The sequence below is a fragment of the Hippopotamus amphibius genome, chromosome 4 (assembly GCF_030028045.1).
Source record: "Hippopotamus amphibius kiboko isolate mHipAmp2 chromosome 4, mHipAmp2.hap2, whole genome shotgun sequence".
Classification (NCBI taxonomy): Eukaryota; Metazoa; Chordata; class Mammalia; order Artiodactyla; family Hippopotamidae; genus Hippopotamus; species Hippopotamus amphibius.
The window spans coordinates 94,265,185-94,281,236 of NC_080189.1; the positions used below are offsets into that span (position 1 = coordinate 94,265,185).

The following is a 16,052-nucleotide window of genomic DNA, read 5'->3' on the forward strand; positions in this document are numbered from 1 at the left end:
CTACTGATTCATTAAAAAGTTTCTTGAAGCTACATTCAAAGTTTAAATCTTAGCTCCAAACAGCATTCTCCAAACAAATATGATTTTATTACCAATAATCAACATAATTTATCTTCAAAATACTTCAACTAAATTAATTTTCAGTTGGAAAACCTATCAATGTAAACAAATAATTGTTTTTGGTTCAATGGAGAAAAGGTATTTAGTTCTTGTGGATTCACTGTTCTCTTATGAAGATTCCTGAAACGTGAAAGACATGATGCAGGTAATGTATTTCACAATTATGATGTTATGATATACAATACTAGGGGAAAAATCATTTGGAGAGTAAGTTCCACAGTCCAGCAACTAAATAAAGCTTAGAACCAATGATATGCACATAAAGGATTAGGTTTGGCTCATTATACTTCCTAAACAAACTTTTATTTATATTTTTTACTCTTCCTTTTCTGGAAATATAATATTGTTATAAGTTGATATAAAATGATACAACCTGTTGATAAGTTTAACAATTGCTATGTGTTAATTTTTTTTAATGTCCTAACTTACTTTACTGTAGTGATTCAAACTACAATGATTAAATGTCTAAGAAGAACAAAGGTCCAGCATTGTGAACCCATAGAAGACTCAAATAGATAAGACTCAATATAAAAATATTTTTTTCCTAAATTAATCTACACCTTCAAAATAATCACTATCGAATTTCAACAGAGATCATCGTGAAATTTGACAAGCCGGCTCTAGAATGCATATGCAAGACCAAAGGTCAAGAATTGTCCCAAGAGGATTTTGAAGAACAGTAATATGGTAGATTACCTACCATATGTCAGAATTTCAAATAAAGCATCATAATTAAAACAGTGTGACACTGAGGTAGGGATAGACAAAGAGACCAGCAGGCTAGAACAAAGATCTCATAAAAGACTCACACACGTATAAAAAAAATCAATATACGACAGATGGGGCACTGTAGATCAGTGGGAGTAATGATACACTACTCAATAAATGGTGCACAGGCAGCTGACTCTCCACAGTGACGAGGGAGAAAACTAAAATTTCTAGTCAGGCCACGACAGATTAAAAGCAACTTAATTCTATGTCTATAAGGACATTATATAAAGAGTAAGATTTTACAATTTTTAGAAGAAAATATAGGCCAATATTTGAAGACTTCAGGACAAGGAGAATTTCCTAAATAATACAGAACATTTATAAAACTTAATAGAAAGAAAATGATAAGCTATGTTAAAAGTTCAACTTAAAAAAATAAACAGACGACACTAAAAAGAAAGCCATGTACTGGGAGAAAGCATTTATAGCCTACACACTTGAGAAATGATTATAACCAGAATATATAAAGATTCTCTAAAATTCAATTTAAAATACACAAACAGTCCAATTAAAGAATAAGCAAAAGAACAGGTAAATCACAGACGAGGAACATCCTAGTGCTAACAAGATCAATAACGTGTTATCATACTCAACATTCCTGAAGGTAAGGTGAATGAAGATAACAATGGGCTATCATTTCACATTATATTTGAAAGAGAAAATGTAGAGAAAGAGGATCAAGGATATAAAGGAATAAGAACACTAATTTACTACGGATGAATGTGAAAATAGCATAACACTTTGGAGAGCAATTTGGAAAAATCAACTACTGTTGAAGAAACCACACAACATCTCCTACATTATTTAACAAGATAGTCATTATAACCCAGAAACTGAACTTTTTTTTTTCTAAATGTTTTGAACTTTTATTGTAGAAGAAACTTCTGTGCTATGTGCAAAAGGAGACTACTTCAAAAAATTAATTACAGCATTGCTGGACGTAGTAAAAAATAACTCACGTATAACCTATATAACCAGAGAATGCTTACATTAAACTGGAGTAGAGACAAACAGTAGTAGAATTCTGCCCTGTAGTTAAAATAGATAACGAGCTACATGTGTGTACATGTAGCTATATGTACCACTTTAGATAAAACTCATAAACTCTGGGACTAAAGAAAGTGGCAGAAATACATGTACAGTAAGCTATCACTATTTGAAATTTCATAAACAAGCAAAATGAATCTGTATAAAGTTTACGAATACATATGTAAAACTGTAAAGAAAAGCAAGCGAAGGCTAATCTCAAATTAAGTCCATGTTAAGTCTATTATTTTGGGCTAGTAACAGAGGTTTGGGAGAGGAGAGGTGACTACAGGAGGCTTTAACTGATTTATAGGTGCATACCTCTTCTAAAAACATGAAATAGGCAAAATGTTAAGACTGAAAACAACATGGTGAGTACATGGCTGTTTGCCACATTATTCTCTACAGCTTTTCTGTACACTCAAACATCTGTAATGGAAATTACAGGTTAGCGCCCAATTAAGTATTAAATTGCATACATCAAACCAGAATGCTGAGAAGCTCCCCCTGCCCCATTCCCATGGCGGAAGGCAAAACAGAAGATGTGGGATGTTGGGCTGGGCGTCCCCATAGATGAGGAATCTTAAAAGGCAAATCTTTTAAGGCAATTTTCCTGATTGTGGAGGAGGCTCAGACTAGAGAAAATCACATCCACTTTCAATGAATTAGTGAACATCAAACCCTGACTTTCTGTGTTTACCATGTAATGGAGAAATGTAACCTCTGAGTTGCTTCAGTAAGATTTTCCAAGATTGAGAGCAAAACCCACTCACCATTTAAGTGCAAATGAATCAGAAAGAGATGTGTCAGGCAGCAAACACTTCCATGTAGGACTTGCTATTTTGAGTTAAGATTTTAACTTCTGATTTAAAAGTCATCTATTATGTGCCCTTCACCCTCTCGTAACCACACATGATGCCTCAGAGATTCTGGGCTGAATCTCTCCCACCAGAAAAAAACCCCCTTCTCACACTCTGTCAGTGCACAGGGAGAAGGTGCTGCATTTCCCAAATGGGAGAAGTTTTTCTCTGTCAGGAACTATCCAATCCCCCACGCTTTTTCCAGTGAAATGAATTTAAATTCAAAGCAAAGAAAAACTAAGAGAAAAAAAAGGGAGTAAATTTATATAAATTTATAAGCACTTAAGCTGACAGTTCTAAGAACGTGTGCCCAGAGGAAATAGTTTCTATTTTTTACATCTTTTTCTGAAAAGACAAACAAAAGTTATATTACCAAATATCGATGCTGTCCTCACTGTACGTGGTTCTTTGCAAATAGCGGAGTGTAAGTACATGTATCATTTGCTTCATACAACCTTGTGAGGAGTGATACCTTAGTGAGTACCAACTTTTATAATTAAAAAGGAATTCTTCATCACTCATTTCTACGTGTATCGCTTGAAATGTTGTTTTATTAGGCATTTGTGTTGGGCACTGGGCATGTAGAAAAAAAAACCTCGGTGTCAATGGACACAAGAGATACAGGCACAAGTGGTATAAAACACAAAGAACTGAACCTGGTCAAAGAATAAAGGCTGTGCTTGTTCATGAGATACTGACAATTGTATTACAGACTCCCCAAGTTTGGAGATGGTTGGAACTGTGATCTGAGAAAAATATATAAAGAGTTATTTTAAAAGAATGTTATTTTGAAAGCATACCATGAGTTCAAAACTTCCTAAAATGGAAATGATATGTAGGTTTCAATAGGTAAAACAGCCCAGAGAAAAGAAGTTGTATTACCAGGGAAGTATCTAAATTTTGAGGCTATTAAAGTGTTGATTACACTGAATGTTGTATTGATATTTAATATAAATAAGGTGTGTAATTATTTGCCTAAGGATAGAGATTTCAAAATGGAAGTGGCAAGCTGTAAATATACATTCAAAGTCCATATATTTGAGTGTACTTTTAAATGCTCAGATTAGTTCAAAAAGAAATAACAATATTAAAGACCAAAATAAAATATTACACACTATTTAAAACCCCAATATTGGTGAGCATTTCACAGCTTTGACACTGTTGGTCTAAAACTGTTAACATTTTAATCTTAAAGCAAATAGCAAGAAATGCCACTCTAGAAACTTAATTAGATTTGTAATTTAATCCCCCAGCTCTTCTGTCTTCATTCTCTCAACAGAACAAAGATTGATCGTATGCATGAAAAAGAAGAACAATAGGTAGCAAAAGATCATTCTTTGTCCAGTATTCGGTTAAGAATATTCACTAAATGTTCCTGGGAAATAAATTTTAAGATTTGGATAGATTAGGATCCCTCAAGTACCCAATTGCCTGAGTTCTTTCAGAAAACCATTGTAAACTATCGTAAAACTAAAAAAACTGGTTCAGGTAATTTTAAATAATGGAACAGTTTCTAACTACATTTTAAAATTTTAGGGCACACAAGCTAATAATAGGAGTGTTTTAAAACCAAGTTCTTGAATATAGTCTAATGATTTTGCAAAAAAAACCCCGCTAATTCTCAGCATTCTGAAACATAAAATTCTCTTACATTATTCAACAAGATAGACAATCTTGTTCAGAAAGATTTTTTAAAAAAGGTTGAATCAAAATCTTTTTTTCAAACAAGTAAACAGAGTAGTGATTCAGAAAGTATACCAGGGATATTTTTTCTCCTCCATTTAATATTAATTACGTAAGTGGGTACTTTCAGAATAGCTCTTGGCTTATGAGCATCAAAAAACCTACATCATTGATCAGTATGTTTTAAACGCACAACTTCAGAGAACAGAAGTGGAGGAAATTTGAAAATACTCTTGCTTTCCCCCAAATCAACACAGAGTTCATGCCACTGAGTACTGCAAGAGTGTTTACATGTCGGACTATGATGAGTCTGAAAAGCTTATCGTAGGAAAAAATGACCAAATTTAGAAAAAACAGTAGACTCAGTCAAACTATGAACAAGTCTGGAACGCTAAAAAGTACAGTCTAAAACTTCTATAGTCAACCAATTATTTATATTTTAAATCAACTGGAAGAACAATTTTGAATCATAAAGGCTCAGTCTATATACTTTCGTATTCAGAAATGCAGAATGATATACCTGGAAGAGATCAAATCAATTCCTATGTCTACCTGGAGTTCATTATACAAATCGAGAAATTAAATTACATAAATACAATGCATATTTCATCCATCTATGTATTTACACTTACATATATTTCAAACTGTGGGAAATTAACCAATTTTATTCCCTTCAATAAATAAATTTTTAAAAATCAACATTCAGGGACACAATTTATAAAATTAAAAAACCCTAAGGGACTTCCTAGGTGGCACAGTGGTTAAGAATCCACTGGCCAATGCAGGGGACATGGGTTCGATCCCTGCTCCAGGAAGATCCCACATGCCGCGGAGCAACTAAGCCCATGTGCCACAACTATTGAGACTGCACTCTAGAGCCCGTGAGCCACAACTATTGAGCCCATGTGCTGCAACTACTGAAGCCCACGTGCCTAGAGCCCATCTCTGCAATAAGAGAAGCCACCGCAATGAGGGGCCCATGCGTCACAATGAAGAGTAGCCCCTGCATGCCACAACTAGAGAAAGCCCGTGTGCAGCAACAACAACCCAATGCAGCCAATAAATAAGAAAAAACAAAAACAAAAAACAAAACAAAACAACCCCAAAACTCCAGTGATAGACAATTGGTATTATTATAGTTATATTTAACATCAGGCATAAAAATCAAGTTGTGTTTCAACCAATCCACTGCTTTGAAATGTTTTGATCATCTATTCCAGCTTGAGGCTAAGTTCCCTAAGGATTTCATGTATAAATGAAACACATAATTATAGACAAAACCAAATATATATACATATAATAAAAGCAGAAAATACACTGGTCTAACCAAGGTGAGTCATTGTAGACACTAACTTGGACTAATAGCCTTCTAGTCAGTTCATCTATGGCCATAAAAAAACAATGAATCTTTATCATTCTAGCCAGGTGTCACAGAATATAGGTACAGCCTTATGGATGGGAGAAAGTAAATGACATCATATGTCAAAATTACTCCTCAAAATATTTAATGTAGCAAAAACAGGATCTAAATATTGACAGTCAAGACAGCATTGTGAATCTAATAGAAATACTACCAAGAGTTGTATTAAAGATTTATGTTTTAAGAGAAAATAAGGTAAAGCTGGAAATCATAAATAAATTATAGGTGTAGCTTATGCAACGACTGGACTCTAATCAGAGGATCTATACCTATAGAAACGCCTGGTTTGGCACCTTGGCAAATTTTTGGAAGAATTAATAAATAGTACAATTAATAAAAGTAAAATCTTAAGTCACATGAACATCGCTTTTAATGATTTACCACTTAAACCAATGAAACAAACAGCAAAACTATTAGTTCCAAAAAAGATGAGGACCTCAGTGGCAGTCTCTGAGTTTATAAAATCACAAATGTAATTTTAGATTCATTTCAGTTTTCTTTCTTGAATGAGTTTGTATCACTATCTATTTTTAATTTAGGTGCATGAACTTAAAAATGGCCACACAAGCTACCAAATGCAGAGAGCATTACTTCATTACAGAGTGCTTCATTGAAATTGTACTTAAAAATCATCCTGATTTGTAGCATTTGCTGATTTTCACGGTGTAAAGACAAAGAAGGGTATGAAATTTTGTCTTTAAATTATTCAAGTATCTTTGTTAAACTATATCAGGCACAGTTACTGTTGCAAATTTTATTTTTAAATAAAAATAGGATACTTCAGAAAGAAATGAAAATGCTATCTGAAAGCAATCATATCACTCCCATCCTCAATTCCTGTATCTTCTCTAGACTGCAATACTAAAACAGCAGCATTAGACATGATAGAATTATAGTCACAGAAAATTCATACAGAACTAGTGTTTGCTCATAATGGTTATGTCTTGAGTCATACACGCTTCTCTTTCATGTAGCTATCTGGTTAGCCCTCCCAATTTTCCCTGCTGTATGAATACCATTAGAATATGTTTAATAATGTGCTTTCAGTTATATACTTGGTGATGTCCTGGCAAACTGACTTTCTGAAAATCAGCAAGCAAATAGATGAACACAAAGGCCTGATTTATAGCATTTGCCTATTTTCATGTTGTAAATACTCCCACCATGGCCAATTCAAGCTATCAACATGATGACACTGAGTGTTGGGAAGAGATGTGCCAAAACATCTCTTAGTGAGCTGGTCAAGCTGGTTTCAGCAGGACACTCTGATGAATAAACATTGTCTCAAGTTTGTATTTATTCTAACAGCCTAGCAAAATATCCAGGGACTTTTTCAGTAGGTTCTGATGTGTTTAATTTAAGATAATGACAGTGAATAACTGTAACATAATTAAGTTTTAAACAGTAACAGGCAATATTTTACTAAACTATGAAATGACAGAAAAACACTTTCTAAATAAGCATTAATAATTTAGGGTAAAAATAAAAGGATAGAGTGAGGCTTTTTTATGATAAAAATATTCATAATAAACAATATCACTGAAAACTTGTAAGCTATATCTATGTAAGGTTTTGGAAAATGCAAATGACCACATCATCTAACTAACAAGATTACCATTGTGTATCTTGAGAATCAAGCTCTAACATTTTACTGAAAGAACATCATTTTATGGCCCATAAAATACATCTGTAAAGCTCATTACTTTAAAATGCTTATGATGTAATGAGGTGAATAGAATAGTACCTAGCACAGGAGTTCACAATTTTTTTTCTCTAAAGGGTCAGAAAATATATATTTTAAGCTTTGTAGACCAGACAGTCTCTGTTGTGAATGCAGTTCTGCTACCGTAGTGGGAAAACACCCATGTCCAATATGTAAATTAATAATCCTGGCTGTGTTCCAATGAAACAATGTTTACAGAAAAAGGCAGCAGATGAATTTGGCCTGTGGATCATCTATAGTTTGCTGACCTGACTTTAGTATGTACTGAATCATCTGATGTTTTTATGGCTCTGGTTTCAATATAATTTTTTTGGTGTTTATGAAACACTAATCTCTTTAATCAAAGTGTTTTTTTTTAATATAATATTGCCCCAGTCTGGAAAAGATCTTGACTAATTACTGTTCCTTAAACAAGATATTCTCAAAGCAATCCAACTGCCAAAAGGACAATGCAATTGAAAATAAAATGAATATAGTTGTGGACATATCTTCCTTTATATTACTTTACCAAAATGTCATAGTTAACCATAAGGAGAGGTTTTCCTAGAGTGTAAAAGAAAGTTTTCACATCAAATTAAGATATATTTAATATGTGCACATTCATTTTAATTTACTCTGAAATCCTTATTCTTACCTTCCACAAGTTTCCCTGTCTGTTCTGCACTTCCCCCAGGAAGAATCTTGGCAATATAGGCTCCAATTTCTCCACTATGTCCAGGGATTTCTTTACCACCCACGATTCTAATTCCTAATCCATTACCTGTATTGAAAAATTAGCAAATTATTAACAATCAGTTAAGAGACAACAGTTACCACAAGTTATAAGGTACACAAAAAATGGGTTCTGGTATCTAGAAGTTAACTACAAGATGAATATTGGAACTGGATACCAATAACAAAAGAACAATATTCTGACTTCAATAATAGTTGATAGGACAGAGAACTTTCTGAGATCTTGGTAGGATCTATAATGATTAATCTGATATTAACAATTTTTATTTCAGCCATATTCAGTGATAAGGCTTTGTCCATTTTAATCAGATATTTTGTAAAAATTTTGTATGAGGATGTTCCCATGTAAGAAATTCCACAACATACAATTCCTTTATGAAACTGAGGAGCATTTAACTTACAAAAAGGTAGTAATGGCTATCATTAATTGAGAAGACACAATCTAAACATATAAACGGCTACAACTGATAAAGTGAAAACCTCATCATAACCTATGAATTATTATTCACATTTCAGCCTTAACTCATCAACTAATATTGTTTGTGCACTCATATGGCATTTAGTACAGGGACAATACAAGCATTCCTGACTGATGAACAACTGGGTAAACTGTTCCTTATTCCACGGCAGATTTTTCTGTAATTAGCCATGCGGAAGAAAGACAGAGAATGATTATTATGAGAAATCTAATTGACGCAGAAATAAACTGTTGATATTTTATCTGTTTTAAAAAATAAGCTAAAATTATCTATTTGTACAGCACCAGATACATTTTTGCTACACATGTCAAGGAGATTTTAAAATGAAAGCACTGAAAGAAAGCAGAAGTCTCCTTTACTGAAGACACAATTAATTATGTCTTTAAAATAAACTTCATTCCATTCAGTGACTGAAGTGCCATTTTCAACTCTTTCAAAATTTCCAAAATTAAAAGCCAGCACTTTTCCAAATCCTGTTCCCTTCCTACTTAACTCTTTAAAAACAATCTCTGTAGTCAGCGTCAACATAGTCCAAACACGCAACAGGCAGTAGCTGAATTATGGAACCCTTCTTCATTTGTCTAATAGGGATATATTTTGGTAAAATACTGCTTCTCATTTCTAGGTGATGTGATACTTCCAAATGAACTCCCTCTTTTCTTTTCTTCCTCTCCCCTCCCTCCTTTCCTTCCATCTTTCCTTCCTTGTTTTCCCCCTCTTTTCTCCCTTTCTCTAGTATCCCCGCTCCCACCCTCACCACCCCCAGACCTGTTTTTACACCAGAGCAAGTGTTCTGAAAAATGATTTAGCCTCAACGCAAAAATAAAACAAGTGAACTGCATACTTCTACAAGGGGCTGTCAAGGGTCAGAATTAAATAAGATGCTAGCTCTCTCTGGCCCCACTTGTGGAGCTTTTCTGTAACAGGTTTCTTGGTTTAGTGTTACTATTCTTAGTAGAGATTAACTGATAATACAAGTTGAATGTAACTGTGCAAATGAAGACGATCATCTACCATATGATTTTTTAGTCTCAACTAAGCCTGGATAGAGACAGTTGATTTCTTAGACATTAGCCTTTAAAGATTCATCAGGACTACAGTAAGATATTAGATAAATACTAAAAAAGGGCAGAAGATAAGAAAAGTTATGAGCCACTCTTCATTCAGTTTAGCCTATTTTTTTTTTAGTGTACTAAGATATTTTATAAATTACCAAATGAGGTTTTAAAAATAGCTGGTCATATTTAAAGGGTTATTCCATGGAATTTATCTGAAAAAATAAAAATAGATTCTTAATCTAAGATTTGGTTTCACTTTCCATGGTTTGACTCGCTCACAAGTTGTAATTCATCACTTATTAAAGATTCCATAAAACCACACACAGATACTGAATTTCTAAGTGGTCAGTATATCCATATCAATTTTAAGATGTGGTCAATCTGAGATTCCAAAAAATGATTCATGAGATTTCCTTAGTGTAAAGGCATATTTTCAAGACGATGTCCTACATCAAAATTTATCATAATTTATGCTAGACTATAGCAGAGTAAACAGAGTGCTTGTGGCTTTCGTCTTACCTATTTCTTTTTAAGTTTAAAAATTAGTATATAAGTGTAGCTCATAAAAAATAATTTCAGCACCATATAATACATGGTGCAGCCATAAACTTAGAATCTATAAATAGAATTGTTATACCTTGCAGAGGTATAGCTAAAAAGTAGAATTTCAAAATCTATTAACTAACATATGACCCTTTTAAAAAATCTGATTACAGTTTCACTCTATAGATGACATTGTCTTGAGGATTAAGTAGTTGGGTCCTTTGTGTCATTTGAATTTGAGTGACCAAGTACATTCTAAAACCCTGTCCATCTTAATAAAGTGGCATGACACAATAATTCTTTAATATTGTAAAATAGTTTCATGCTAGTGAATTCAACACTTTCTAAATATACTTTATAAGCTTCAGTGTCTTCGGTAAAATAAGAGTAATATACAACCACGAAAATACTATGAGAAATGAGATTTGATATACAGTTGACCCTTGAACAAAGTGGGGTTTAGGGGTGCCAACCCTCTGTGCAGTCGAAAATCCTCATAGAACTTATAGTCAGCCCTCTGTATACAAGTTTCCTGTGTATACACGCTTCCATATCCCTGGATTCAACAAACCGTGGATTGTGTAGTACTGCAGTATTTACTATCGAAAAAAATGCGTATAAGTGGACCCATGCGGTTCAAACCCATGTTGTAGATAGAAACCACTTCAGGCATGTAGTAAATTTTCAAAAATTACTTTTCCTCTCGATGCTGCTGTGATGGCTGCTATTGTTTTTCATGTATACAATACAGTAGCATGGAAACGCTAAAAATTTGTGAAAGACAAGGTAGAATATAAAAAGACCCAGGAAGGATAACATTTTTTGTTTATTTTGGAGGAGTTGCCTGTATCCTAACTTCGATGTCACCAGTACAAATTTAATTTTTATAATTTCTAAGAATTTAAATATGGACATTTTGATTTAACATTTCTATCATTGCACTTTGATATTTTCTGTATTGTATACAGATAAAATGAACAAAAACACTTCCGTAAAAATCAAACACCTCAGCTCAAATCTGAAAAGCAGAATGCCAATAAAAGATGTGATAAACTCAAGAAGCAACATTAATTTTTTAACTGAAATAATTAAATCTTAATGGTCCTTGATAAGGGCTATTTATATTATCATTGTTTTCAACTTTTACAAATTTTTAACAACATAAACTTATTTTTCTCTCTGCTTCTATTCCATCTAGAAGCACTGCTAAAACGCTTCCTCAGTTAGATGCCATAAACACGCAATGGTCTTGCTCTTGAGTTCACAGTATGTCAGAGTAGAGAGGCCAACAGTTTCTATAAAGAGTATAGGAGCTTTAGTAAAAGAGATCATCAAAAGTTATAGTAACTTCACAATATATAAGCATAAATGTGGTTAAGGAAGTCTACTAGGGAAATCCTAATTTCTGAAATCCATTAAAATATGTAGGAAATATTTATAAAAAAAGAGAAGTTCAATGATAAAAGTAACAAAATCACTAAGAAGAAGTATTACTATATCTTGATAACCTCAGGATGAACCTCAGGATTTAAATGCATTGGTGTTTTCAAGTCCATGTATTTTATAATTATGGGATAAATATACTATTATGTAAGTCACTTCTAAAGTTCCGGTCCAACATGGCAACACAGAAGGCTCCTGAACTCACCTTGTCTCATGGACACATTGAATATACAGCTATACGTGGAGAAATTCCCTCTGGAAAAAATTCAGAAACTAGCTGAGCAACCCCTATACATGGGCTTAATGAGAAAATAGCCACACCAAACAGGTCCTGGTGTACCCTCAATTACTGGGAGCTGTCAAGAACAAAGAAGGTAGCTTTGACAATCACAAAGGTTTGATAGACAACCAAGAAATGGGCTAGGCAGAATGATAGTGTTCATCTCCTACACGAGACCACCCCATCAAGACTGGGAGAGGTGGCTGTTTTATCCAATGTGCAGAAACCAACACACAGAGTCAAGGAAAATGAAGAAACAGAGGAATATGTTCCAAATACAGGAACAAGATAAAACTCTAGAAACAGACCTTAATGAAACAGAGATAAGTTATTTACTTATAACAAGTTTAAAATAATGGTCATAAAGATCCTCATTAAGGTTAGGAGAACAATGCATGCATGAACAAAGTGAAAATTTCAACAAATAGAAAATATAAGGATGTATCAAACAGAAAGTACAGAGCTGAAGAATACAGTAACTGAACTGCAAAATTCATAGACCAGTTCAATAGCAGACTACAGAAGTGAAAGAAAGGATCAGTGAACTTGACAGGGCAGTGGAAGTCATTCAAGTAGAGGAGTAAGAAGAAAAAAAGAATGAAAAAGAATGAAGGTAGATTAAGGAACTTAAAGGATACCATCAAAATGAAAAGGCAAACTTTGGAATGGGAGAAAATATTTGCAAATCATATTTCTGATAAAGTGTCGACATGAAAATGTATACTACTATATATAGAACTTAACTCCATAACAAAAAAATAAACAATTTGATTGAAAAGAAATCTCTATTACAAAAAAATAAACAATCTGATTGAAAAGAAATGGGCAGAGGAAATGTATAGACATTTTTTCAAAGAAGACATACAAATGGCCAACAGGTACATGAAAAGGTGTTCAAAATCACTAACAATCAGGGAAATACAAATCAAAACCACAATGAGATGTGACTACACATCTGTTAGAATGGCTATTATCAAAGACAAGAAATAACAAGTATTGGCGAGGATGTGGAGAAAAGGGAACCCTTGTGCACTGTTAATGAGAATGTAAATTGGTACAGCCACTATGGGAAACAGTATGGTAATTTCTCAAAAAACTAAAAATAGAACTACCAAATGATCCACGTATCCCACTTCTGGGTATATATCTGAAGGAAACAAAAACAGGACATTGGAGGGATATCTGTACTCCCATGTTCACTGCAGCATTACTCACAATAGTCAAGAAATGGAAACAATCTAAGTATCCATTGATGGATGATTGGATAAAGATGTGGTACATATATATAACAGAATATTGTTCAGCCATGAGGAAGAAGAAAATCCTGCCACTTGGGACAACATACATAGACACTGAGGGCATTATGCTCAGTGAAATAAGCCAGACTGAGAAAGACCAATACTGCATGGTATCACTTACATGTGGGGAAGAAAAAGTCAAACTCATAGAAAGAGAGCGTGGCAAAGTGCTTGCCAGAGGTTGGGGGTGGTGAAAATAGGGAGAAGTTGGTAAAAGGGTACAAATTTTTAGCTATAAGTTGGAAAAGGTCTGAAGAGCTAATGTAAAACATGGTGAACATAGTTGCTAACACTGTATTTTAGTGTATAATTAAAATCTGCTAAGAAAGTAGGACTGTCTTGCACAATGTATTCATATATCAAATCACCACGATGTTCACTTTAAATATCTTATAATTTTATAAGTCCATTATACCTCAATAAAGCTGAAATAAGAAATAAAAAAAATAAGCTGTGCATAAGATAAATATGAGCACATACTAAGGAAAAATCTTCACAGTTGCATTTAAATTTGCAGTTTACATCTATTTTAATTTTTATGTTTTTTAACATGCTACATTAAAAGCTCTGTTTTAAAGTATTACAAAAATCTTTTTTTCCATTATTAAAATAACATATGAAAATATTATGATGTTATAATTAGCATATTAAGTGTGGACAAAATTAAAATACTTATTTCATTTCAACACTATCATATTTTGGTACACCTAAGCATCAAGGAAAAGCAAAATTTTTATCAGTGAACATACTATCTTATGAATAGTAGTCTTGAAGTCAATAGAGTTTATTATTCATAATAAAGTTATTACAGAAAGAAGATACATTGCATAGTTAGGTCATGTCATTAGTTGGGCTGAGGAAGAAGAAAGATTGTCTATATAAATATTAATGCTAATGAAGTACTAAGGATAATGAAAATGTCCCCAAAGGATAGCTCAATTAAATCTATTTTTATAGTTCATGTTAATTATACTCCTGCATAAGGCTGTGAAAGTTTATTTTTATACTCTTGTATCTACTAATGTTATAAATTATTTAAGTAAATATTTAGGAAAATAAACCAAATTATATTAAAAATCCATAATGATTTCCTTTGCATGTCTTATCAAATGCTACATTAATTCATTAATATTTGAAATCAAAAACCTAAAGGATATTTCACCATTTGTTCTTTAACTTTATTTACTTTCACTCATTATAAGAAAAACATTTCTACAAACATAGCAAAGCATATCAATTGCCTTATTAGCAAACTATACTTGACTGTTTCCAGAAACATCAAAATGGCAACACCACATTAACGCTTACTCTAAGCCTGGGCATGCAAATTACAAACTCAGCTATTCCCATTAGATTTTTCTAATCCAGCCAATTGCTGTATAACATCCTTTTCCCTAGTTTTAAATATGTAAACATACATGAAGAATTCGAAGTGAACATTGTATTTCACATGTGTGTGAACAAAAGTTCACCACTTATCTTTTCTAATGTAATTTGAATAATATTAAAGTAAAAATGTTGCATGGGATTCAAAGCATGTATAAAATTCTATTCACACTTATACCATACTGGATGAGATGGGTCAAAGTTGCCCTGCCACAGGCTGAAATGGCCACTGGCATGGGAAATAAGGAAGATAAGTCATGGATATACATCAAAAGACAATGGTATTCTGGATTTGTTGAGCAATATCTTTCAAATGGCAGACGATGTATGTACTGATAAATTATTTTTACTAAAAGGGCATAGGATTTCCTCTTCCTGAAATACTTCAGAAATAATTCTCACCAAGAAAAGTTCTCAGGACTTCCACATCATAAATGCACATTACATTCATGCAATAAGATAAGGAATTTTAAAAAATTTTAGCTTATATAAAGCAATGCAAAATTACAAGCATACAGACCAAATCTGAGGGGTTTGCATGATACTCCTATAAAAGGCAATTAAAATAAATTTATTCCCTGGGAAAATCATGCTCTCTAATTTCAAACAATATTACAAAGCTATAGTAATCAAAACAGTATGGCATTGGCATAAGAACAGATAAAGACTAATGGAACAGAAGAGAGAGCCCAGAAGTAAACCCACACAAATATGGTGACTTAATTTACAACAAAGGAACGAAGAATACACAATGGGAAAAGGAGAGTCTCTTCAATGAATGGTGTTGGAGAAGCTGGACACCTACATGCAAAAAAAAAAAATGAAATTGGACCACTATTTTACACCATACATAAAAATTAACTCAAAATGGATCAGAGAGTTGAATGAAACCATAAAACTCCTGGAAGAAAACATTTGTGGTAAGCTCCTTGATACTGTTCTTGGTGATAATTTTTTGGATTGACCCCAAAAGCAAAAGGCAACCAAAAGCAAAAATAAAAACTGGTACTACATCAAACTAAAAGGCTTCTGTATGGTAAACAAAACCATCAACACAATGAAAAAGCAACCTACTAAATGGGAGAAAATATGTGTAAATCATACAGCTGATAAGGAGTTAATATTCAAAATGCATAAAGAACTCATAAACGGGGAGAAGATCTGAATAGACATTTTTCCAAAGAGGACATATAGATGGCCACCAGGTACATGAAAAGGTGCTCAAAATTA

The 16,052-nt window shown here is 33.1% G+C and overlaps 1 protein-coding gene across 1 annotated transcript in view; it reads right to left on the reverse strand.

Annotated features, from left to right (window-relative positions):
* PCLO (piccolo presynaptic cytomatrix protein) overlaps window positions 1-16,052 on the reverse strand; it is a 375,075-nt gene that overhangs the window by 98,155 nt on the left and 260,868 nt on the right. Inside the window, exon 11 of the mRNA XM_057731959.1 lies at window positions 8,238-8,363. Coding sequence (XP_057587942.1) covers window positions 8,238-8,363 — 126 coding nt within the window. The remainder of the gene's footprint in view (window positions 1-8,237; window positions 8,364-16,052) is intronic.